Source organism: Muscardinus avellanarius, assembly GCF_963383645.1.
Source record: "Muscardinus avellanarius genome assembly, chromosome: 8".
Lineage (NCBI taxonomy): Eukaryota > Metazoa > Chordata > Mammalia > Rodentia > Gliridae > Muscardinus > Muscardinus avellanarius.
The window spans coordinates 81,111,583-81,136,329 of NC_137794.1; the positions used below are offsets into that span (position 1 = coordinate 81,111,583).

The 24,747-nt window shown below is 35.8% G+C and overlaps 1 protein-coding gene across 1 annotated transcript in view; it reads right to left on the reverse strand.

The window, feature by feature from the left end:
• The window catches only part of THEMIS (thymocyte selection associated), a gene marked incomplete at its 3' end in the record, with an annotated part of 200,316 nt that overhangs the window by 113,345 nt on the left and 62,224 nt on the right, over positions 1–24,747 (reverse strand). Inside the window, exon 3 of the mRNA XM_080699749.1 lies at positions 5,041–5,499. Coding sequence (XP_080555875.1) covers positions 5,041–5,499 — 459 coding nt within the window. The remainder of the gene's footprint in view (positions 1–5,040; positions 5,500–24,747) is intronic.

The following is a 24,747-nucleotide window of genomic DNA, read 5'->3' on the forward strand; positions in this document are numbered from 1 at the left end:
CAAGATCAGGGCAACATATTTTAATGATGTAAGAAATAACACTTGAAAATTGAAGATATGATATCTGAAACCCAAACTGCACTAAGACAATTAAAAATAGTTAAGAAACTTTCTTTGGAGATAAATGAAAGAAAAAAGAGACAAGAGTTCTAGAAAACTAAGATTGGAGCTTTAATATAAGAAGAAAAGTTAAAGAAAGAGAGAAGACAGATTAATTGAGAGGATATTATCAAATAAATTTTCAGAATTATGATTCAAATTTTTCATGTTGAAAACAGTCATCAGGATGAAAGGACAGACCCACCCCAGGCTCATGGCTGTGAAGCTTCAGGGTGGTGGGTGGGGATCTCCAGGGGGCAGCAGTGATTAGAAAGAAGGGAGGACAATTTTCAAAATTCAGAGGGAAATTATTTTCAACCTAGAATTCTCTAAGTAACCAAACTAGCAATCGTAGGATATTGTTCAAACTTGCAGCTTCTCTACTTAATGAATGCATTAATTCATGCATGCACGTTTCTTAAGAAGTAAGTGGGAGATGGGCCCCATCAGAAATGGAAGAAAATGAAGAAGTAGGAATTGACTTATGTGATTACAGAAACTTATCTGATAGCTAGTGAACATAGAAGCAAGACAAAAGGAAATTACCAGGATGATTTTAAACCAAGGGCCTAGTACATCACCTTTGTGATAAACAGCTTTACACTGCACAAGTGCTACAGTGGAAACAGGCCTACAAACCATTTCAGATTGGAGCGTAGGGAGGGGAGATTATAGAAAAAATTTCTTCAGGGTGAAAATAATCGGAAAGGTAGATTTACTAATAGTTTGGGCTCTGTGGGAAATTGCATCGAGTGTTTTTCCCCCCACAAAAATGAAGATTAAAAAGAAGACTAAGAAAATCCAAAGCAAACCAAACAATAAAGTCACCATTACAAAAACAGCTAACCTCACTATAGGCCATTTGGTTCAGCAGTGAATTATCAAAATACCAAAAATCCTAATGCTCAACCACAACTTACCTTATACTGAGAGGATGGGGAAATTAAAGTAGGAATAGAAGAGAATTACATCTTCACGGCCATTTGTGAAACTTAGTAGTTAACATCTAAAGTCAATAACCTAAAAACAGCAATATTTCTATTTTTTCAGAAATATGAGTGCAAATATCAGAAAACAGGACAAAAACAAAGGAGTTACCTCAGGGTAGCAGAATATGGGGAGGGATTGGAGAATTGTCAAGGTTACAAGTTTTGCTGATAACTTTGTTATAGCTTTTGGTTTTGATAAATGTTGAAATTGTTTCCAAAAATTGAATGAGAGAAGAGAGAGTATCAGAATGCTAAAAACAAAGGGTTGTTGGTTTGTTTTACTTATTATATTTATTTATTTATTGCTATCCTTTTATTACCTACCTGCAATATTCAGATATTACCTTTCTAAGTCTTCTTTTCACCTACGTGATTTCAGCTCTCTATTTATAAAATGCATTAGTGTTTTATATGTCTGAGCAAAGACTCCGGTTTTGGTCAGCATTCAGGTTTATTTTTTTCTCTAAAAGAAAAAAGACCTATACAACACTAAAATTTTCAATTAAGGAAGAAAATCGATACATTAAAACATAACACTATTTAAAATCTCAATAGTCAATACTGCTGATTTTATGAAGCAAATTTGAATAATAGATGTATTTTATTTGCAAATATTTTGTATTCCACTTGCTACAGCAATCTGAATTTTATTTTCCTGTGCAAAACAAAAACAAATCAGGAATTGACTTTATATGAGACCAGTCATACCACTTATACCTATTTTCTATAGATTTATTTATTTATTTATTTATTTTTGTGTGTGGAACTGAGAATTGGACCTAGAAACATTCTACCTCTGAGCAACACCTTCAGCCCTAATTTTTATTCATTATTTTGAAATAGGGTATCACTAAGTTGTGGAGGGCCTCACTAAATAACTGAGGATATCTGCAAACCTGCAATCCTCCTATCTCAGCCTCCCAAGTACTGGGATTACAAGCTTGTACCACCAGAGCTAGGCTAAGAGAGATAAGTTTTAAAGGTTCTTAAAAATGAACATAGTAAAGGTTAGTGGGGTTCGGGTCTATATGGGGAATTTGCTCAAGAGTCAAAATTGAGTAAATATTGTATATTGCAATGTTAGTAAAATACTGTTTGCTATTTTCTCTTTTCAGCAAATCAATATTTCATAGCTTTCTGTAGTCCTCAGTCTTATTCATCTTACACTTCCCCTAAGGTTTCTGTAAAACTTATTGTCCCCCTCAGACCTATTCTTTTCTTTGTAACTTTAAAAAGGAATGCCTCACACCAAGAGGGTTTTTATACTGTGCGTGACACTTGAGGCCTGTAGAGGGTGACTCCCCAAAGTCCCTTGACTTCCGGGCATGTTTGCACCATCAATTTATGAAAGAATAATGTAACATAAGACCACAATCAGTTCAAAATATAGCCTACATTCCATATCTAGGGAAAAATACCTACAACAACAACAACAACAACAAAATTTTTGATGTGTTGTTTGTGGTAGTCACCAACAACACACTATTTCCAAGGAATTTTCAGCAGTCAATATACATACAAGCCAGTCTCAGGCAGCATCTGCTTGAAATGGCTATCCAGTAAGAATTAGCATCCAAAATAATCCCTAAGAAATGAAATATCCAGAATAAAATGAAAAATAAGTTCAATTTCATTAAAGAATGGAAACTGGACTCAAACATTTCTGATTCAATTTCAACCAAAAAATTCTGGGATCTTGGTTAGCAGGATACCATATTTAAATCCACCTAAACAATATATGACAATGCTTCCTGCTCTCCTAAAGTTTATATTTAATAAACTGCTCCTCCCTCCAACCAATCAATCAAGCCAGAAGACTGAAAATGAAGTTGATTGCTTTTTTTGTTGGTGCTTTTATTAGCACAGAAGTTGATTACTTTTACCAACAGACTCCAAATCATGCTGATCATACATCTTAAATAACCTCTAAGCCCAACTCTGTTTCTCTGTCTTTCCCATTGAGATCTCTATTGCATAAACGACTAGTACCCTGCCACAGACTTAATGACCATCACTACACTCCTCTCTCCCTCTCTCTCTCTCTCTCTCTCTCTCTCTCTCTCTCTCTCTCTCTCTCCCTCCCTCTCTCCCTCCCTCCCTCCCTCCTCTCTCTCTCTCTGTCTCCCAGCTGAAAACTCTTTCTTGATTAGGACAAATTTCAAACCTTAAGAATGCATTTCAAGATCTTCTGTGATAGATCGCACTCTGCCCCCACCCCTTTCATGTTCTCACACTGGCCTCCACTCATCCTTTTTCCTTCTATCAGCTGCACCTGGTTCACAATCCTAGGTTCTGGAATTGCCCCCTTTGAGACCTTGTGACTGGAAGGTCAAGAATTCCACTGGTTTCAGATAACTAACAGATTGTAAGTGAGAAATGCAATCTATTTTTGTGAAAATTGAGAAAAACTCAATCATTTATCTAAATTAGAGGCCTAAGATCTAATATTGCTGTGCTCTCCATTTCTTATATTAAAAAATAAAGAGCAGAATTCCTCTTGTTTTAGTTTAAAATGAATTGATTGATAACAGAATTGAACAGACAGTTCTAAAACCTGACAAAACATTCGTATCATGTCCTCAACATCTATATAAGTGACCAACAATATTAACTAGAGTTGAGGGAAATAGATTTTGAGATGTCAAAAGGAGTACGTTTTGATTGACCAAGTATTTTATATACTGCTTTATATTCTCAAGTGTATTTCATATAGTTCTTTAATAATATTTTATTCACTATCAAAACAGCTCCAGAGGTAGGTAAGAGGGAAATCATCATCTCCTTTGCACAGACAAGATTTAAATGGCTCACTCAAAACTACCACTTGCAAAGTTACTGACCCAGAATTATAATCCACAACTTTTGACACCAGGTATAGAACTCTTTCCTGCACTCATTGTTCCATATATGTGCCATATTGAAAATTCAAGGTATTGATACCTCAGACTGTCAATGCTCTCTCCAGATAGTATATATATATATTTTTTTTTTGGGGGGGTACTGGGGTTCCTGGAAGCCCTTCTAACTCCAGGCTACACTCCCAGACCTATTTTATATTTTTTTTTAATTTGGAAACAGGGTCTCTTAAGCCAGCAAGGCTGGCTCCAAGCCAGCGCCATCCTCCTGTCTCTGCCTCCCAAGTGCAGGGATTACAAGCGTGCACCACCACACTCAGCATATTCATTATTTTAAAATACACATAATTCAATGAAATTTGAATATATTAAACATACTTCTGTGGTAATTTATTACATAATTTTTCTTTGTGTCAGAGAAACTCTATGCTAAGAGAGATTTGTGACCAATTGTGGGTGGCTGGGAAAGGAGAAATAGTTATCACAAAATAGGACTAAGGAACACAGTAAGGAAACATCATATCCTCCTCTCTTTTATTTACTATCTCCATGCAAGAAAGCATCTTTCTAAGCAAATGCACTCTATTCTAAAAAGCAGCTCTTTTCCAATCATGCTTGACTGGTAGTAATAAAAATGAATTAGTAAACTGGGCATGGTGGTCCACACCTGTAATCCCAATCCTTGGAAGGCTGAGATAGGAGGACTGCAGGTTTGAAGACAGCCTCAGCAAGTACTGAGACCCTCATCAACATAGCAAGATCGTGTTTCAATATAAAAAATAAAATAGGCTTAGCATGTAGTTAGGAGGTAAAATGCCCCTCAGCTCATGCCCCAGTACCAAAAAAAAAAAAGAATTTGTACTTTATATCTGACAGTTACAGTATCTTATACTTGGGCAGCACCCTACAATTTATAATATAGCTGTGTAAATATTATTCAACTTGATCCTTGTGACAGATGTGTGCTTTGAGGAATCTAAATCTGAGAGACTTGAATGAAACTGGGACAGAATTTTTCTTCAGGCTCTGAAATATTTCTCTTTCCCAAACCTCACAATGTTCAGGTTCCTAGAGCATCATTTTCAGGAGATACTTACATTTCATCACACCTTGAATTTCATAAACAGGCTTGAGAATCAGAGTGCCATAAAAGTCTTTAGGGAATGGATTTGTTGAGTCCCACTTATTTGAAAAATCTGTAAGTTTCACTATTCGGGTTCTGTTCTTGGGAATCTTCCATTCAACTATCTCTTTTAGGGTATATATGTGTTCATCGTCACATTCATAGAATTCTCCTTCATGTGCCAAAGGCAACATAAATGAGTGATTTTGATGATTTCGTACTACTCCACAATTCACCATTATTTCTCCATCAATCTCTTCAATTGAGTTGAGCATAATTTGCTCACCCTGCTTTATGGTGAGAGTCTCTAGTTTGACATCCTTCTGATGATAGAAGCAAGGATGCCCTAGTCTGCTGGGTCCAATATGAATGGTTCTTGTAATTTCTTCCATAGTTAGGTACGGAGTTTTATCAGCCACAATCTTAAAGAGACCTAAGAAGAGAATTGTATGAATTAAAGAGAGGTCTTACAATTAAAGTTCTCATAAGGAAATCACAAGAGTCATCAAACGAAGTGCAGGTAAAATGTTGAGATACTTTTTGTAGCTTACTGGATCATCAGATCAGGCAATAAAAATGTTTACTTGTTTTTTTTTTTTAAAGAGAAAAACACCTTGAGACAAGAATAATATCTTCTTGGAAATGGGAAATCTGGATGAGATACTGGTGCTGTCTTCACTGCTAGTGGGATCTCAAGCAGGGCATTTATCTCTTAAGATCACTTTGTTTTACTTTTAATTTTTAAAAAAGGAAAGCAAACTAGGTTAGCTTTTCCATAAATATATTCTTTAGACACACCAAACTTAAAAGGTATTCCAGAAGGAAACTAATTTACGATAAAATTAGTGACTGAAAAGCTATTCCACTGAAAGATAATGTGATAGTTGTACACTGTTGTGAATGTATTGAATGCCACTGAATTGTACACTTTAAAGTCATAAAATATGTTATTTTGAAGTATCTTACCATAATAAAAAATCTCTACATAATTCCAATTAATATGAGATTTTCCACAAATGTTTGATTCACTGCAATTCTCAAGAGGGAAATATAACATGATACATTTCCCAAATTTATTATTATAAAACCCTTAGGGAAAACACACATTAATAAATCATAACATGATATATCACACTTGTATCACTTTTCCTCATAACCCTCTTTGAAAAATTTCAGGTTAGATCATTACTTTGGATTGAATACTCTTGGCTGCATATGATTCTTTTTTATAATAACTTTAACCTAATCATTTAAAAATTTTATTGTTTTGATTATTGCATTAATTTCTATTTTATTAATTTCACTATTAAAATTTTCTCTAATATTATCAACATGATCACTACTATAAGTGTGTACTGTTGAGAAATGTAGCTTTTGTGGTTGCATATTTAAGAAGTTCTCCTATTGAAATTACTTCATTTTCACTTGTGAGCAAATCTGCTTTGCATCACTTTCAGAAATGTATTTACTAAATTTATTTTGATAAATTGAAGAAAAATAGAGACTAAAGAAAAAGTTAGTTAATGCCTTCCCCAACAAAAAATAGAAGTCATTACACACACACACACACACACACACACACACACATATACATATACATATTATATATATAATATATATTAGCATAAGGAGAATATATTTTAAAATTTACTGTAATGACATAGATTGGAGAAATCATTTATTAGTCTAGTCAACAAATATATTCCAATTAAATCTATACATCAAATTTTTCACAAACCAAGTAATATTATCTCCATGTATTTTTAGAATTACTGTGCAAAGACTTTTTCTCTGATCAGCTATTTTTTAAAGTTTGTTTTTGCTCACTAGGTATGGTGACACATGCCTATAGTCCCAGTACTTGGGAAGCTGTGACCAAAGGATCACAAATTCAGGGCCAGCCTCAGCAACTTAGGCTCTTGGCAACTTAGTGAAGCCCTGTTTCCAAATAAAAAATAAAATAGAGCTGGGGATGTAGCTCTGAGGTAGAATGCTCCTGAGTTTAATCCCTAGCACCACACACAAAAGTCTATTTTTTTTGATGTGACGAAAAGGAAATTTGGTTACTTTTAAACATAAACTTCCAGAATAATTTATAAGTAACATAATCCTAATAGCAAATAAGTAAGGTAACATGTAAAAGTCAATCCTGAAAACCTGTAGAAATTTAAAAGTTTTCATCATTTCATGAAAAAAATATTTACTTGGAAACAGCTTATTTTATTATGCCTTATGTCAGGGAAAATCCAATAAATAATATTCTTAAATTCACCACAGTAAATGAATTTATGTGGTGTGTGTGTGTGTGTGTGTGTGTGTGTGTGTGTGTGTGTGTACACATACATCTTTAATATCATTTATCAATGTGAGAAGATTTATTTCTAACAGACCATAATCATGATCAGAGTATAGAAAATTCAGCGGTTTGGGGAAAATAGGTTTTTAAAGATAGCTACCCAGAATTTCATAAAAGGTAGACACATAGTTTTATTTCTATCCTAGTGATACTGATGACATAAGTCATAGAATAATTAATTCAGTGTCATCTTTCTTGGAGAATAGAGTTCACCTAAGGTAGTAACAGACCTAAAATATGAAGTAGAAACAGCCTGAAACGCTAAGGGCCACTATTATTTCAAGTTAATCACACCCTTCAGTGCTCTCTTGTTGGATGTCTCTATTGCAAGAAAAATATACCTATGAATTTACATGCTTCTTTTTAAATATGATGTAGTATACTAGCTAGCATATTAAATGAAGGAATATAGGGAAAATATTTGATTCTCATATCTTCCTATACTGCTGTAACAAATCCAGAGTACCTCTTTATACACAGCCACTGAACACCATGTAAACTACGGAAAATTCTTTTTTTTTAAACAAAAGGTCATATTAAAAATTTAATTTAATAATGAAGGAGATTGAATATTAGCTTAAGTGCCAACTACCAAGACTAATAAGCTCTAAATTTGACCAATCCCTGCTTCTTCGTTTTCACAAAGAGTATAACAGTTTAATAGCAGGGTAAATGATTTCAATGAGAAATAAAACACATTCCAGGAGATGAGTGACCATGAGAATTATTACAAAATAAACCAATATAAATATTCATAAATTAATTTATAAAGAATCAAGAAAATAGATTTTTATTTCCACTTTGGAGTATTAGCTATTAAAATTAATTTTATTGTTTATTTTAAAACAGAAAAAAATGTTCATAATGAACATATTACATGAAATACAAATCATAACTAAAAGCAATAAATTAAATTATTGAAAATTAGTTAATAAGTTAATTTAGTTTTAAATTTTTTCCTGAATCTTAGGTATGTGGATTTTATACTTTTTAATTAATTCTTAATGACTTGCAATTATTTTTATTAATAATAAAAGTAATAAATGTGTTTAGAAATTTATGAGCTTGAACAAAATTTTTATATGAATAATTTACTTATCTTCACAATAATATTTTGAGGTCAGTAGAGCAAATGTTTTATTGGGAAATGGGGAAATGGTCATGATTTTTACAGCTGGTAATCATGGCTTGAAAATCTCAACTCAGAGCTTTGATGTCCAAATATTGCTTTTTGCTACCAAGTCAAGCTGCCTCTCTGTTACATATGACTTAGAAAGATGTTGCTCACAGAACCACATGTTCATTCTGTCAGCCTCACCACTGGCTTCTCTATGCATAGATCAGCTCCCCCCCACCACCACCAAAAACCCCAAAGAACAAGAATCATTTTCTATTTCACTAAGCACAATATACACTCACCAGATTTCTTCTTTTTCTTTCTCCCTCATCAATTTCCACCCCAAAAGAGAGTAATTTTTAAAATAAAATCTCCTAACAATATATCACAATAAAACATACATAGCATAAGATCATTGTGAAAATTTCACAATCTTTTTTTTCTTAGTCTTCCCCCTAGCCTGTTTTCCCAGCTTCAACCAAATCTATGTCTTCCATCTCAAATATAAGTATTCTTGGAGTGAATTTCACCTACCAATTATCATTCTCTTCCCATAGTACCAAAATCAAGATTATTAAAACATTAGGATCTTAGCATGTGCTGGAAATTTATATGTATGATTTTTTGTTGTTGTTTTTTCAGTACTGGGTATTTAACCTAGGGCATTTTACCTCCAAACTTCACCACCAGCTTGATTTTTTATTTTTAAATATGATTTCACTAAGTTGCAGAGGGCTTTACCAAGTAGCTGAGGCTGGCCACGAACCTCTAAATCCTCCTGTTTCAGCTGCACATGTACTAGAATTATAAGCAGGCACCACTATGCCAGGCTACAATTGCATTTCTAAAATAGCAATATGAATGCCGGGCGTGGTGGCACACGCTTGTAATCCCCGCGCTTGGGAGACAGAGACAGGAGGATCGCGCAGGTTCAAAGCCAGCTGCGTGCGCTGGCTTAGGAGACCCTGTTTCCAAATAAAAATGCAAAAATAGGTCTGGGAGTGTAGCCCGGAGGTAGAAGGGCTTCCAGGAACCCCAGTACCACCAAAAAAATATTTATATATAGCAATATGAGATAGTTTATATTATTAGACATGAACCTTTCACAAATAAGGACATGAAGTTTTAAGAAATGTGGTACATTCTCTGTCAACCCAATATCATAAGAGACAGAATAGGTTTTTGTGCCCCCAGAGCTCAAGGGCTTAATTATAAACTTATAGATTTCAACCATTCATTAGCATTGCAAATCATAAACTGACCATCCAGCCTTTCACAGGCTAATGGGGATGGCTCCAAGGTGGTGTTCACTCTCCCTTTGGGTGAAGAAAAACACTGAATATTTAAAATATAACATAAGGACATGAATATCACTAATATTTAAGACATGATTGGCATTTGTCTCCTGGGTGCCAGGGTCAGGAGATCACATTCTCCTAACTATAGGTGAACTCTAAGAGGAAGGCCTGAGAATTGCATCAGGCAAAGGGTGGACAGTGCTGCCCACACAAGTCCATACAGTTCCTTTTTTAATTTTTTTTATTTTGTGGGTCCGGGGATGGAACCCAGGGGCATTCGACCTCCAAGCTACACCCCCTGTCCTATTTTTATTCTGTATTTTGAAACCAGGTCTCATTGAGTTGCAGAGGGTCTCACTAAGTAGCTGAGGCTATCTGCGAACCACAATCCTCTAGTCTCAGCCTCCCAAATGCTGGGATTACTAGCATGCGCCACCACGCCCGGCTTCATACAGCTTCAATGTGCTTCAGTTCACCAGCCAAGTGCAAGCAGGTTTCCACAATTTATTGTTGGAGGTTTTAAATAATGCTCATAAAATGGATAAATGCTTTTACGCATTTCCTGCAAAGAAACTACGTCTTGAAAATAATACTAATGCAAACACAAGTGAACAATACCAAAAAATGATAGAGCTGATATTTCCACTCTAACCTAAGGTTTTCTTTACCTACATTATGAAGTAAAACAAAAATACTCTATTCTAATAAAAATATGAATATTGGCTGAAACTCCTTTAACACCTCAAAATTTTCAAAATTTGCATTTATGTTCACTATCATAAAAAACTAACCTTTGAGATATGGGTGACCCTAGATCAAATACACACAAATAAATGCACACAGAATAGTGTGTGTGTGTGTGTGTGTGTGTGTGTGTGTGTGTGTGTGCGCGCGCGCGCACATGCGAGAGAGGAGGGGGGAATTGACTGTCGAATCCCTGTGTTCAATCTCTTTACAGTAATTAAATAATAATTGTCTAGAATAGCTATTAAATATGTTTAGCAGTTCTGTGGATTCTACCAATGAGCATACACCCCCAGTTTTTTTTTTTTTTTTTGGTGGTACTGGGGTTCCTGGAAGCCCTTCTACCTCCAGGGTACACTCCCAGACCTATTTTTACATTTTTATTTGGAAACAGGGTCTCTTAAGCCAGCGCGTGCGGCTGGCTTCAAACCTGCGCGATCCTCCTGTCTCTGCCTCCCAAGGGCGGGGATTACAAGCGTGTGACACCTCACCCGGCCCCCAGTTCTTTTTATTTTTTATTTGAGACAGGGTCTTACTAAGCTCTTTGAAAGGAGTGACCATAGTATCTAACATGCTTGGGATGTTTAGCAAATCATGCACATTAGTAATGTCAGCTCTTGAAATCAGGTCATATAACTTGATATCTATGCCTAAAGCTCTGCTATTCTCATAGCTTACTCATAACTGTGCCAGACACACTTGTGCATGTTAAATCTCTCTTACACCCAGGCAATGAGAATGAAGAATGGGCCTAGGAGGAGAGAGACTGCTCCATCCTTCTCATCAGCCTTGTTGAGAACAGGGCTCAGGGACTTTTCCCAGTTCTGCAGAGTTCTGCCCCTCTTGATACGGAAAGATATACGAAAGTATCGGGGCTGGAAAGAACCTCCACAGACCTTAGGCACCCCCAAAACTCTCACTAGGCTTGTTAGGAAGATCTTCAAAATACTACAGATTCACTACTGCTGGCCCTAGGAGACTCGGCACAGTGGAATTTCCAGGGTAAGGAGAACACAACTGTGGCCACGGTAGAGTGGAGGGGTTAAGAGTCGAGATCATCCCTTCTCATGGATTGGGTTTCTACTCTGGGATCTGCCCTTAATTCGCTATATAAGCTGAAGAACTAAACTTTCAGAGCTACAGTTTCCTTTTCTAAAAAATAGAGCCAGGCGTGGTGGCGCACGCTTGTAATCCCTGCACTTGGGAGGCTGAGACAGGAGGATCGCACAGGTTTGAAGCCAGCCTCAGCTACTGAGTGAGGCTCTCAGCAACTTAGTGAGACCCTGTTTCCAATTAAATATAAAATAGGTCTGGGAGTATAGCCCGGAGGTAGACAGCCCCTAGGTTTCAACCCCAACCAAAAAAATAAAATAAAATAGTTTATCACCTGTCTCATGAAATCATTATGATGATTAATTATACTCATGTATTATGAGTTAATACATGAGACATGCTTAGGCAGTCTTAACACATGGTAAGCATCTCAAAACAGAATGAAAGAAAATAATGATTATTATTTCTCCTCATTTTCTTTCACTTTGGAATTTTAAGCTATTGAAGGACAGTTGCAAGTCAGAAATCATGCCACTAGGAGTTTGGTGCCAAATAGAATGTACTATTCCAGTCTAGGTCAAATGAGAAGAAACCAAATATATACAATCTCCTGCTCACCTCTGACACACGTGGAGCAAATCCCCTCAGCAAGGATCATTTATTTCCACAGACTTTGCCAGAGGGTCTGAAAATGAAGTGTGCCTCAGGCGACCTCTTCAGGTAGCCTGCCTTTAGAGAAATGTTTGCAGGTTGCTTTCAGGAGAGAGTCGGACCCCTGCTTTGATAAACTTCTTAAAATGTAACCCCTATAATTTTATGCTGATAATGAATAGATTACTGGATAGGGAAAACAAAAGATGTAAGCACATTTTGAATGCCAATTGTACTGCTTGTAGTTATTCACCAGGTATAGATTCTAGGCAGTTTCTGAGGTTGCCTTGAACAAAAAAAAAAAAAAAAAAAAAAAAAACAGCAAAAGGTCAAGGAATTTTTGAAAAAGGGTTTTATTCATGACTCTGAAAGGTAGTTGAAGATAATGGAGGGAGGAATGTCCCCTCCCTCCAGTTTAATGATCTTAATTTTCTAATGGAATATTAGTAGAAAGAGTTTGGGAGCCATGTGGAGCTGATTGTGTTGTTCAGTATTGATGTTGCCTGCAAATTAAATGTACCTAAGTAGCCACCTGTTTACGCTTATGATTATGTAAAGCCCCATATGTTTCCCTCTCTACACATGGGAGGTAAATATTGAAAAAATTATTCTGGTGTGAAGGGTGAAAACAGCAGCAATTCTTTTATAACCGTCAACATATGCTGTGGTGTTTCCTTGTAGTGTTGAGCTTTTTGTCTGACATATTTGCTGATTTTTGCCATTCAGTGTTCAAGAAAAAGCTCTGTTACCCGTGGTTATACAAAGCAATTAAAAATCAGTTTACATTAAATTCAAATTAGGAAGAGGTATAATTTTCCAATGTAACCATAAGTTTTAAATAGATTTTAGGGCTCATGATTTAAATAGATTTGATTTTCACAATAAAGAAAACTGAATATTTTTTTTCCTTCTAAATTCCCCAGCATAGCAAAAGATTTTTTTTCTCTAAGCATGTCTTTTGGGTGCTATATCCTAGGTGACAAAAATGAACTCCAATAACATGAATTTGAAAATGCCACCTACAATCAGCACTGGGCTAAGAGCCCAACTGGCCAGACTATGGCCACCTCCCCCCTGCCCCCAAAGGAGGTGGAAGGCACAGGCTGGCCCCTTGAGGGTCCTCTCGCCATAACCTGACCTGGCAGCAGGAGCAGCACAGCAGGTGTGAGATGAGACTCTTCCAAGTGCATCAGGAGCAGGTAATTCATATGGGACAGCCGCGAGCCATTCAGAGGCTGGCCCTGATGGTAGCTTCCAGAAAAGACCAGAGGGAGTGGACTTGCTGCTGTGATCACTTTAGACACTGGAGATAAACAAATTGGACTTTTCTGTGCTTTGTTTCTAATTAAGAGGTTTCAAAATTGGCAGCCTTCTAGCTCTAAGCACAGGTCTCTCCCACTTTCCAATGAGGTATTCACAAGATACAGAAAATGATAGAAAGAGAAAACTTGCTACATCATCAAAAACTACAAAAAATACATCAGCTACTTCAAAATCCCAGAAAGAACGCCAGGTGTGGTGGCACACACCTGGAATCCCAGTACTTGGAAGCTGAGATAGGAGAATTGCAGGTTCAAGGCCAGCACAAGGTCATTTAGGGAGACATTATTTCAAAACAAAAAAGTAAAAAGGGCTGAGGATGTATCTAAGTGGTAGAACATTTCTATGTCCCTAGGTTCCATCTCCAGTACCACAAAAAAAGTAAAAGAAAAAGACATTACTTTCAATGTAAGGACAGAGCTTAGAACTTAGAGGCCTGCTCAAACTTAGTTTCATGAAACAGAAACCTCTCCAAATTTTTTAAATGTAATAATAATAACAATCATATGGCACTTGCTCCATACCAAGGTTTTTAGTTAGCGCTTAATGATCACATCATTTATTTTAAGTCTTTGAAGAATTTTATCAGATAAATAATACTAATGTTTTTCTAACTCCATAGATGTGAAAATTGATAAGCTGAGTCAATGACACATATCAGGTTTACTCAGTCTAAATTTTTAGTTGTGTACAGAATGGTAGTATATATGTATGTATATATGCATATATATTCTCTGTAAAAATTTGGTAAATTCAAAATAAATCACTTGTACTCTTGCTAGACAGAAATAGTCTCTTAAATGTTTAGAGTTTTTCTTTCTTTTAATCATGGTATGAACACAGATTAAAAAAGAGTTTTTACAAACACTGAAATTACTGAAATGCTACAAAATAACATTCATTTGATTCCTACTCAACTGATATAACAATAAACCATGACTAAATGTCATGTTTTAAAATATTTTTCTCTCTTTATTAGCTGGGCGTGGTGGTGCACACTTGTAATCCCCACGCTTGGGAGGCTGAGACAGGAGGATCGCACAGGTTCGAAACCAGCCTCAACTACTTAGTGAGGCTCTCAGCAACTTAGTGAGACCCTGTTTCCAAATAAAATATTTTAAAAAATGGTCTGGGAGTATAACCCGGAGGTAGAAAGCCCCTGGGTTCCACCCCCAGTACCACCAAAAATAAAAAATAAAAATAAAATAAAATATTTTTCTCTAATATAATTACCTGAATAAAATGCTGTAACCGATGTATCATGACTTTATTGTTTTCTGCATTTTTGGATACTTAAGTCTAATTATTTTGCTATTACATATAATTCTAAAAGGTTATTTCTTTGATTTCACTCGGATATGGAGAAGCACTGAGTTGCAGTCTTAGTAAGCCTCACAAAGACACTTCAGCAGAGTGTGGGTTGCAGGGTGGCAGAACCAAGACACAAGTATATCCTACCATCAATCTTTAACTCTACATGCCAAGACATCCTGCTGCCTCGGCATCTATGTGTTGAGACCCCCCACTCCACATAGTTAATCGGCAAAAAGCCCCGAGAAAGAGGTATCGTCTCTGGCCAAAATATCCCCCACTTTTACCCTTCATGACTATTAATATTTCCTTTAACTTTCTACACGAATTGCTCCAGTGATGTGAAATTAGGACTACAAATAGAAATTGAGTCCGTGGAAATAAACTCTCTAATAATTTGTCTAAACGTCCTTGGCTTTGCTCAATAGTAAGGAAAAAACTGGCCAGAACTCAGATGCTGTGATAAGCATTCCAGCTGCAGCAATCACAAAGGGTCTCCGATCCTCACTCCTATCACTAGGTTAAGCTATTAACTCCGGTAACCGATAGCTCAGTTTAAGGAAACTTTGTTTACCCTTGAGATCCTGCCTAGAGACAGAGAAGATAAAATTTTGTGTGTGACTTCGAAGCAATTTAGTTGATGAACAACTTAGTTGCCAAAATACAATAGAGCCAAGGAGAAAGATTGTTGACCTTTACGCCCAGTGTGAGCGTTCCCGAGACAGGGAGAATGCCGCATGGCTAGAAATGAAAATGACAAAATAAAGGACAGATATTCTAAATATATATGTATGAAGGAAAGGAAATACCGTAAGAGTAAGAAAGCACTTTTTCATGAAGAAGAGCTTATCATAAGAATGTCCCGACTGAGAAAGAAAGGAATTAGAGAGTTAGAAGCAGGTTGCAGAGGGTTTGTGATAGGGGCAGTTAAGGAAATACATCTGACAACTAAATCCAAGAACTTCATGGTGTTGTTTGTGGTGTCTTATTTGCCAAGCTGTGTTGTGAGTTTTTGTAAGCTTTCAGACTTCAGAAGGCAAAGCGGATGAGATCTGAGAGACTCCCATCGCATCTCCCTGGACCGCCACAGCTCCCCATGCTTGTCATATGGATATAGATGGAAACTTCAAAAAAGAAAGCAAAAGAAGATTCCATGAGAAGGCGTATTCTCCAAGCCCTGGGCCTTGGGCGTGCCTGTATTGCCTTTGGAATTTACCTTTGGACCTGCCCTGCTGCAATATCGGAAGAAAGATCTGGAGCTTATCTCCTAAATGCTGGACTAGTCATTTACTTTGTTTATATGTAATTTACTATTGTTTTGCTGTGATTGCCCCCCTTCCCTTTTTTTTTTCTCCTATTATTAATCTCACTGGTGAAGGGTATAAATTTTCTCTGGGTTCCTGTAATAAATTGTCATTGGCTCAAGAAGCCTTTGTCCACCTCAGATTCTTCCCCAAGCGCCGTACCTAAAAACTTAGGGAATTCATAGAGGGGAAAGAATTGCTGCAGATAAGTTTCTGCAGAACTCCACCTGCCTTTTGCCCCTTCTTTCTGAGGATTTGACCGGGAGCTGACAATAACGACCCAACTGAGATTAGTCGGCGACATCTACACATACATAAAATACAAATTTTCTAATTAACTGGCAGATGGTACTTGAAATACATCAAATCTATTTTCAGAAGGGCCAATCAATCTATTCACAATATGGATTACAAAATTAGAGGAAATACACACAATAGAATTCTACTCAGCAATAAAAAAGAACAAAATTATGCCATTCGTAAGAAGATGGAAAAACCTGGAGAACATCATATTAAGTGAGATTAGCCAAGCACAGAAAGAGAAGGGACATATGTTTTCTCTAATATGCTCCAGCTAGGGAGTATTTGGGATACCAGAGAGACTCCAGATAATGGAGGAGATCCTCGGTGGAGCCAGGGAGGAAGGGGAGGGGAGGAAGAAGGCTGAGGTTCATTACTGAAGATGCCACTGCATTTCTATTGGTTAATTAATTTCCAATAATTAAATAATGTTCCATTAATTAATTAATGTCATATCCACATGTCCGTTGTCAATCTGGACACTTGTACTGTGTGAATATATGTCACAGTCAACGTGATCTACATTATGATGGGTGACTAAAATGTACCAATAAAAGATTAACTTTATGATTATAATGAAAAATCTTAGCTGACTAAAACAGAAAAGTTTTCATTACTGTATTTACATTAATTATTTATATTAATTATCCCAAACTAATTTTTGCATTTCAATTTCTTTTATCTTTTGTTCATTTCCCAGTTAGTGTTCTTCTAGATTTCTATTGACCTTTTTGTTTTGCATTTCATATCTGGTCCTTTTTAAATTGAGTCATTTTCGCCAGGCATGGTGGCGCACGCTTGTAATCCCCGCGCTTGGGAGGCGGAGACAGGAGGATCGCGCAGGTTCGAAGCCAGCCGTGCTGGAGTAAGAGACCCTGTTTCAAAAATATAAAATAGGTCTGGGAGTGTAGCCCGGAGGTAGAAGGGCTTCCAGGAACCCCAGTACCAAGGGCTTCCAGGAACCCCAGTACCACCAAAAATAAATAAATAAATAAATAAATGAATAAATAAATAAATTGAGTCATTTTCTATACTTTGATATTAGATTTTTCTCCTTTTTTCACTTTCTGAGGCAAAGCAAGTTGTATTATTCTATTGTATGTAATTAAATATATTATTGATGGTTTTTCATTATGTTTATAATCTGAAAGTTGTTTAAGGTGCAGATATAAGATTTTTTATTTGAAATACATATTTTTAATACATTTCAAATTTCTTTTGCTATCTAAGGTTGATGATCCAATTCTATCTACTATTTTTAAATTTATAACTCTACTTGTAACAATCAATTAAATAATTCTTTCTTTAAACTCGTATGTGTAGTATCGACTTCTATAAAATAAAAAGTAATATTTTATAATAGAATTTATTTCAAAGCAAAAATGAATGCCTAAGAGTGGGGGCACTAAAGTATCCAATTCAAAGCATTAGTCTGATGTTTCTATTATGACTAGTTTTGCTAGTATTAAAGTAATTTATTGATTCAACATCATATTTTTGGTATTAGACAGTATCATTTGTTATAAATTTATGTCAACTTTTAATATTTGCAGGACAAGTACTCATTCATTGTTTTATTATTTTAACCTTTGTTGATTATTTTTGTCTGCTTAGTCTCTTAATGAACATTAGAATTATTTTCCTGAGCCGGGTGTAGTGGCGCAGGCTTGTAATCCCTGCGCTTGGGAGGCAGAGAGAGGAGGATTGCACTGGTTCAAAGCCAGCCTCTATGGCTTAAGAGACCCTGTTTCCAAATAAAAAATATAAAATAGGTCTGGGAGTGTAGCCCAAAGGTAGAAGGGTTACCAGGAACCACAGTACCACAAAAAAAATTTTTTAAATTTAAAAAATAAAGAATTATTTTTCTGAGTACAAACATTGCAGTAATCACTTTAATGAGATGGAAATTATGTTTAGCATTGTATTAAGATTATTAATTAATTAAAAATATCTACATATATATATATAATATTTAGTTTTATGACACAATCAATATTTCTTCTTAATTTTGTTTTATTTTTTGGTGCTGGGAATTGAATCCATGGGTATTCTATCTCCAAGTCACACCCCCAGTCTATTCATTTGTTTATTTATTTATAAAAATGGTCTCACTAAGTTGCTGAGTGTCTCACTAAGTGCCTGAGGCTGGCCTTGAATCCGAGATCCTCCTGTTTCAACCTCCCAAGTACTGGGATTACAGGTGTGCACCACTACAAGTGGCTTAATCTTTTTACTTTTAATAAACTTTTACAATATTTTAAGTAAATATGTAATCTTTACACACACTGAAGTGTTATGAGAAGTTATGACTTGGATATATTCCTTCATACAAATACATATTTGTTTAAATACACATTTTTATGTATTTGTCTTTATGTGCTATCTTTTTCTGTTTTGTTTTGTTTTGTTTGTGGTACTGGTGTTCCTGGAAACCCTCTACCTCCGGGCTACACTCCCAGACCTATTTTATATTTTTTTATTTTGGAAACAGGGTCTCTTAAACTAGTGAGGCTGGCTCCGAACCAGCGTAATCCTCCTGTCTCCGCCTCCCAAGTGTGGGGATTACAAGCCTGCACCACCATGTCCGGCGCTATCCTGCTATCTTATCACACTTGTTTATTAGTTGTAAAAAGTTTCAAATTTTATTTTATTTTATTGATTTTTCTGAATATTTTTACTCTGCAAATCATGATTATCATCTAATTTCTAAATATTTTCAAATATGCTCACTGCTGGCACTACTTACTCAAAATCGTAAAATAATATTAAGTAAAAGCAAACACCCTCATGAGAGCAGCATGGGCTTTGTCTGGTCCAGTGCACTGCAGACCAGTTGAAGCCCTCTGTCTCAGGGGCATCAAGCCTTGTTTATCCCAAAATTCTAATCATTTAAAATTTTTTGTTTGTTTGTTTTTTGTTTTTTTTTGGTACTGGGGTTCCTGGAAGCCCTTCTACCTCTGGGATACACTACCACGGGCTACACTCCCAGACCTATTTTTTAACATTTTTATGTGGAAACAGAGTCTATTAAGCCAGCGAGGCTGGCTTCGAACCAGCACAATCCTCCTGTCTCTGCCTCCCAAGCGCGGGGATTACAAGCGTGCGCCACCACTCCCGGCTTCATTTTAAATTTTTTGTTGCTAAAAAGTTGACCCAGACTATTGAACATCATAGAATCGTTTACTTTAAAGAGGTGAATTTTATTACATGTAAATTATATTCCAATAAATCTGTTAGCTTAAAATATGTAAAGTGGGAGAGATGAACTGTTAAATCACTGCCTCAAAAAAGCAGTTGGATTGGCTCCTTGAATGTTTCTAGTTGATATGCAATTTGCAGAGTCTTTATAAAATGTGACTTAATGACATATATATGTATATGTGTATAGATATATAATTTTTTTAAAACATTTTTATTTCTGAACCAACAATTCAGGTGCATGAAATGTACAATAGCATACAGATAAAGTTTTAATTAAAAGGATTAGCTGCGCATGGTGATACACACCTATAATCCCAGTACTTGGGAGGCTGAGACAGGAAGATTGCAAGTTTGCTGCCAACCTCAGCTATTTAGGCCCTCCTCAACTTAGTGAGACCCTGATTCAAAATAAAAAGCAAATAGGTCTGGGGGTATAGCTCCAAGGTAGAATGTCTCTGGGGTTCAATCCCTAGTGTGAAAAAAAAATGGAGCCAAGAGTATAGCTCAAAGGTAGAATATCCCTAGGTTCAGCAAGATATGGTAGTACATGCTTCTAATACTTGGGAGGCTGAGCTAGGAGGATCACAGTTTCAAGGACAGCCTCAGCAAGTAGTGAGACTTGTCAATCTAGTGAGACACTGTTTCAAAATAAAAATGTAAAAAGTAGGACTAAGGGTATAGCTCAGAGGTAGAATGTCCCTGGATTTAATCCCTTGAGTTCAACACAGTTGAATAGCTATTCATCATAGCCCAAATTGTATCAATAACCATATTCGGGGTATATTTGATACATTGTATAATATGTATATGAGAGATGTTGAATATAAAAATCATGCTTTGAAGAATATTTAATAGCACATTCAAGTCTTCAGAAATAAGGATTTTTACCCATCATGTTAAATCATCTCTCTATGTGTGTGTGTGGATGTAAATTGTACTAGAATACAATGGGAAAAAGTTCCAAATGTCAATGCTAGGTGGTTCTTTTGGAGTCACACAGTGAGCTTCTCTTAATTTTTCTACATTTTTTCCATTTTCTAATGTTCTATAAAATGCATGTGTTACTTGTAAAACTGGGTAAATTTGATATATTTTATAACTTTTAAATGTTAAAAGTTTCTAAGACTGCCAAAGATCAGAAAAATAAAACAAGAATTAAAAACTGAGACGGAATCAAATGAAGTTTCTACATAGCAAAGAAAACTATTAAGAGTCTAAACCGAGAGCCCAAGAATTGGAGAGCTCTTCCATCTACTCCTCTAATAGAGGACTAATATCTAGAATATACAAAGAACTTAAAAGACTTAACACTAAAAATACCCAAATAACTCAATAAACAAATGGTCAATTGAATTAAATAGAGAGAATAAAGTAGAAATAAAAATAACCAATAAGTCTATGAAAAAAAAATGTTCACGCCGGGCGTGGTGGCGACGCTTGTAATCCCAGCATTCGGGAGCCCGAGACCGGAGGATCGCGGTTCATGGACAGCCTCAGCTACTTAGTGAGGCCCTCTACAACTCAGTGAGACCGGTTTCAAAATAAGCATAAAAAATAGGGCAGGGGGGTGTAGCTCAGAGGTCAAATGCCCCTGGGTTCCACCCCCAGACCCACCCACACACACACACAAAAAAAATGCTCACTGTGATTAGCAATCAGGGAAATGCAAATCAAAAGCACACCAAGATTCCATCTAATCCCAATTAGAATGACAAACATCAAGAAGTCAGACAACAATAAATGGTCATGAAGATATGGGGAAATAGAAATAGAACTCTTCTACATTGTTGGTGAGATTGCAAATATGTGAAGTCACTATGAAGATGTGTGGAGAGTCTTTTCCCAGTACCGCAAAAAAAAAAAAAAGAAAAGAAAAAAAACAATGGATCCACCATATGACCCAGCTATAGCACTCCTGGGTATCTTTTCAAAAAGACTAAAATCAGAATATAGCAACACAATTCACAATAGCAAAATCATGGAACAAACTTTGGTACCCATCAACAGATGAATGAATTACAAAATTATGAGACTTACACAGAATAGAATTCTACTTAACAATAAAGAACTAAATTTTACAAGAAAAATGAAGGGACCTGGAGAACATTATATTAGGTAAAATTAGCCAGTTACAGAAAGTGAAGGGTCGACCATATATTTTCTCTCATATGCAGAAACTGGGACTTTAGATAATACGGGAGAAACTTTAGTGGAGTGATGGAGATAGTCTAGGGAGAGAGGGATGGGGAACTAATGAAGAAAATGTTCCATTGACATTGTATACCTATGTACAATTATCAATGTGAATCTCAATATCAAGTGTGGAGAAGGGGAAGGCGTACAGAGAGAACCAGCAGGGAGCTCAGCAAGTGCGGTGTGCACGTGTGTCCCTAACACTCTGAACTATATGATGGTATGAAACTACAATGCATCAATAAAAGTATATTTTACAAAACTTTTGAGTTCAAGAGGTTCACACAAAACCTGCACATGTTTTAACATTTTCTTTGTAATTGTCAAAATTTGGCAGTAATCAGGGGGTACCTCAGAAGGGGAAAGGATAAATAAACTGTGGTACATGAAGACGATGAGATAGTATGCAGCACTTCAAAGGAATGACTGAGCATATTAGAATATCCTCTTTCTAGAGGGACTCCAGATGATGGAAGAGAAAACTCAGCAAAGCCAGGAAGGAGGGGTAGGGCAGGAAGAAGGCTGAGGTTTATTCATGGTTTATTCATGAATATAATGTTGTTAACCTAGACACTCAGTTTTGGGAGGGAGGAAAAAGGGAAGTGAGGGGGCACCAAGTTCTGTGTGAACATATGCCATTATCAACACGATCCACCTCATTATGTGAGACTATAGTGCACCAAAAAAGAAAGAAAGAGAGAGAGAAAGAGAGAGAAAGAGAGAGAGAGAGAGAGAGAGAGAGAGGAGAGAGAAAGAGAAAGAAAGAAGGAAAGAAAGAAGAAAGAGAAAGAAAGAAAGAAAGAAAGAAAGAAAGAAAGAAAGAAAGAGAGAAAGAAAGAACGGACAAAGCCATGGAAAGTCATAGAGAAGTACCAAATGCATATTAGCATAATTGGAAGAAAAGAAGCCAATCTTAAAAGGCTAACCTTTTAACCTTATTATTCTAACTATAACTATATGACATTGTAAAAAAGTAAAACTATAAAAAAAATAATCAGTGGTAATCAAAGGCTACGGGGTAGACAAGGGATAAAGACAGAGTACAGTGGATTTTTAGGGCAGTGAAACTATTTTGCATGATATTATAATTGTGGATCATTATACATTTTTAAATATTATATATGTATGTATATATATATATATATTTTAATTGCTAGATTATATAACATTAAAAGTGAACCTAATGGAAACCATGGGCTTTGGGTGATAATAATGTGTTAATACTGGTTTATCAATTGCAACAAATGTGTCATTGCAGTTAGATATTAATAATGAGTGTGGCTGCTATATATGTGGTTTATAGAGTCAGGGACTACATGGAAATTCTACTTGTGTTCCAATGGTGGAATCTCCAGTCCTCTAACTGTTCTAAAGTGCAACTAGAGTAATGCCTCTACCAATGCCCGGTTAAGAGACAAGGAACTGAAGACTTGACCACACAGTTATTTAAGGGAAGTTTGGTTGCTCTCCTGACAGTCCTTCCCTGGAAATACAGTAAGGATAACACCATAAAGAGCTTTTGAAGAAGTGAGCATGTAGGTAAGTGTGATAGTAAGAATCAAGAGTGATGAAATAGGTCTTAGAAGATGGACATAAAATATTAACACTATGATAATTTGTAGAACAGTACCAGCTGTGGAACAGCCTGTTTTTAAATGAACTTGCTGTCAGACTTCTGGTCTGATGCTAAAATGCACCTGGGTAGGAAAAAGGATTATTTTAACTTAGAACCAAAAAGATTATTTGTCTTCTTTATAATATACATGGCTGTTATCCAAAGACCAAGGACCTATAAAAATAATCTGATTTTGTACTCAAGTATAGAGAAAAATCTGATAAAATAAGAACTAAATTATTTTAAATGTTTGAAATTACTTTGTATATTGGTTAGCTTATATTTTCTTTCATAGTTTGCATAGACTATTCCTTTTTTCTAAGAAAATATTTTGTATGCAGACACAGCTGAGTTTTTGTTTTCTTAAGTGAGCACAGTGGGGAGGAAGTGCCTTCAGATAAGTTGACCCAGAACATTTGGAAGAATGACCCCTGGTTCCTTGGATAGCAAGTTAACTAAAAGATTAGAAGTTCTGTGTAGTGCTCCCCCGAATCATGTTTCCTCACAACACCCAGATGAAAATCAGAAGTAATTTCTGCCTTTTATCTTGTTTCATTTAATGAAGTTCCTCCAAAAATAGAAAATACAAATATTATTCTCTAGAAAGCTCTTAATTCATGTTAACATTTTTGTACCATGATTTTTTTTAGAGTCTCTGAGAAGGCGATATTTTAGTCAAACAACAAAAATATACCTATAGTCATTACATGGTTAAAAATGAGAGGCTTAGTTATTTTTATGATGGATTAAAATACAGTGAATCAATGACCATTGAATATAATATTATGCATATCCTACTAAAAAGTATATAATTCTCCAAATAAAATAATTCTAAAATATGTCAATGAATCAGATATTTTAGCACAAGACATAAAAATATATTTTATAAATGATAGTAATTTAATCTTAATTTTACATAGAAGTACTTCTAACTTTGTTATTTATTTTTCTTAATACCTAAATTGTTCATATTCTCAGAAAAGCATGTGAGATAACATTTGTTTTCTAAAGTTGCTTGGACTTACTGGGTTTTAGAGGCAATTGCATCCAGGAATATATAACAAATAAATGTGGATACAAGAAAATTTTAAATCACATATTATATTTCCACTGGGTAGTGTTCACATAGATTGAACAAAACCATTTGCTGCTATGGTCTGGATCTAACATGTCCTCAAAGGCCATTCACTAAAGGTTTGTTAGGCAGCCTATGGAAGT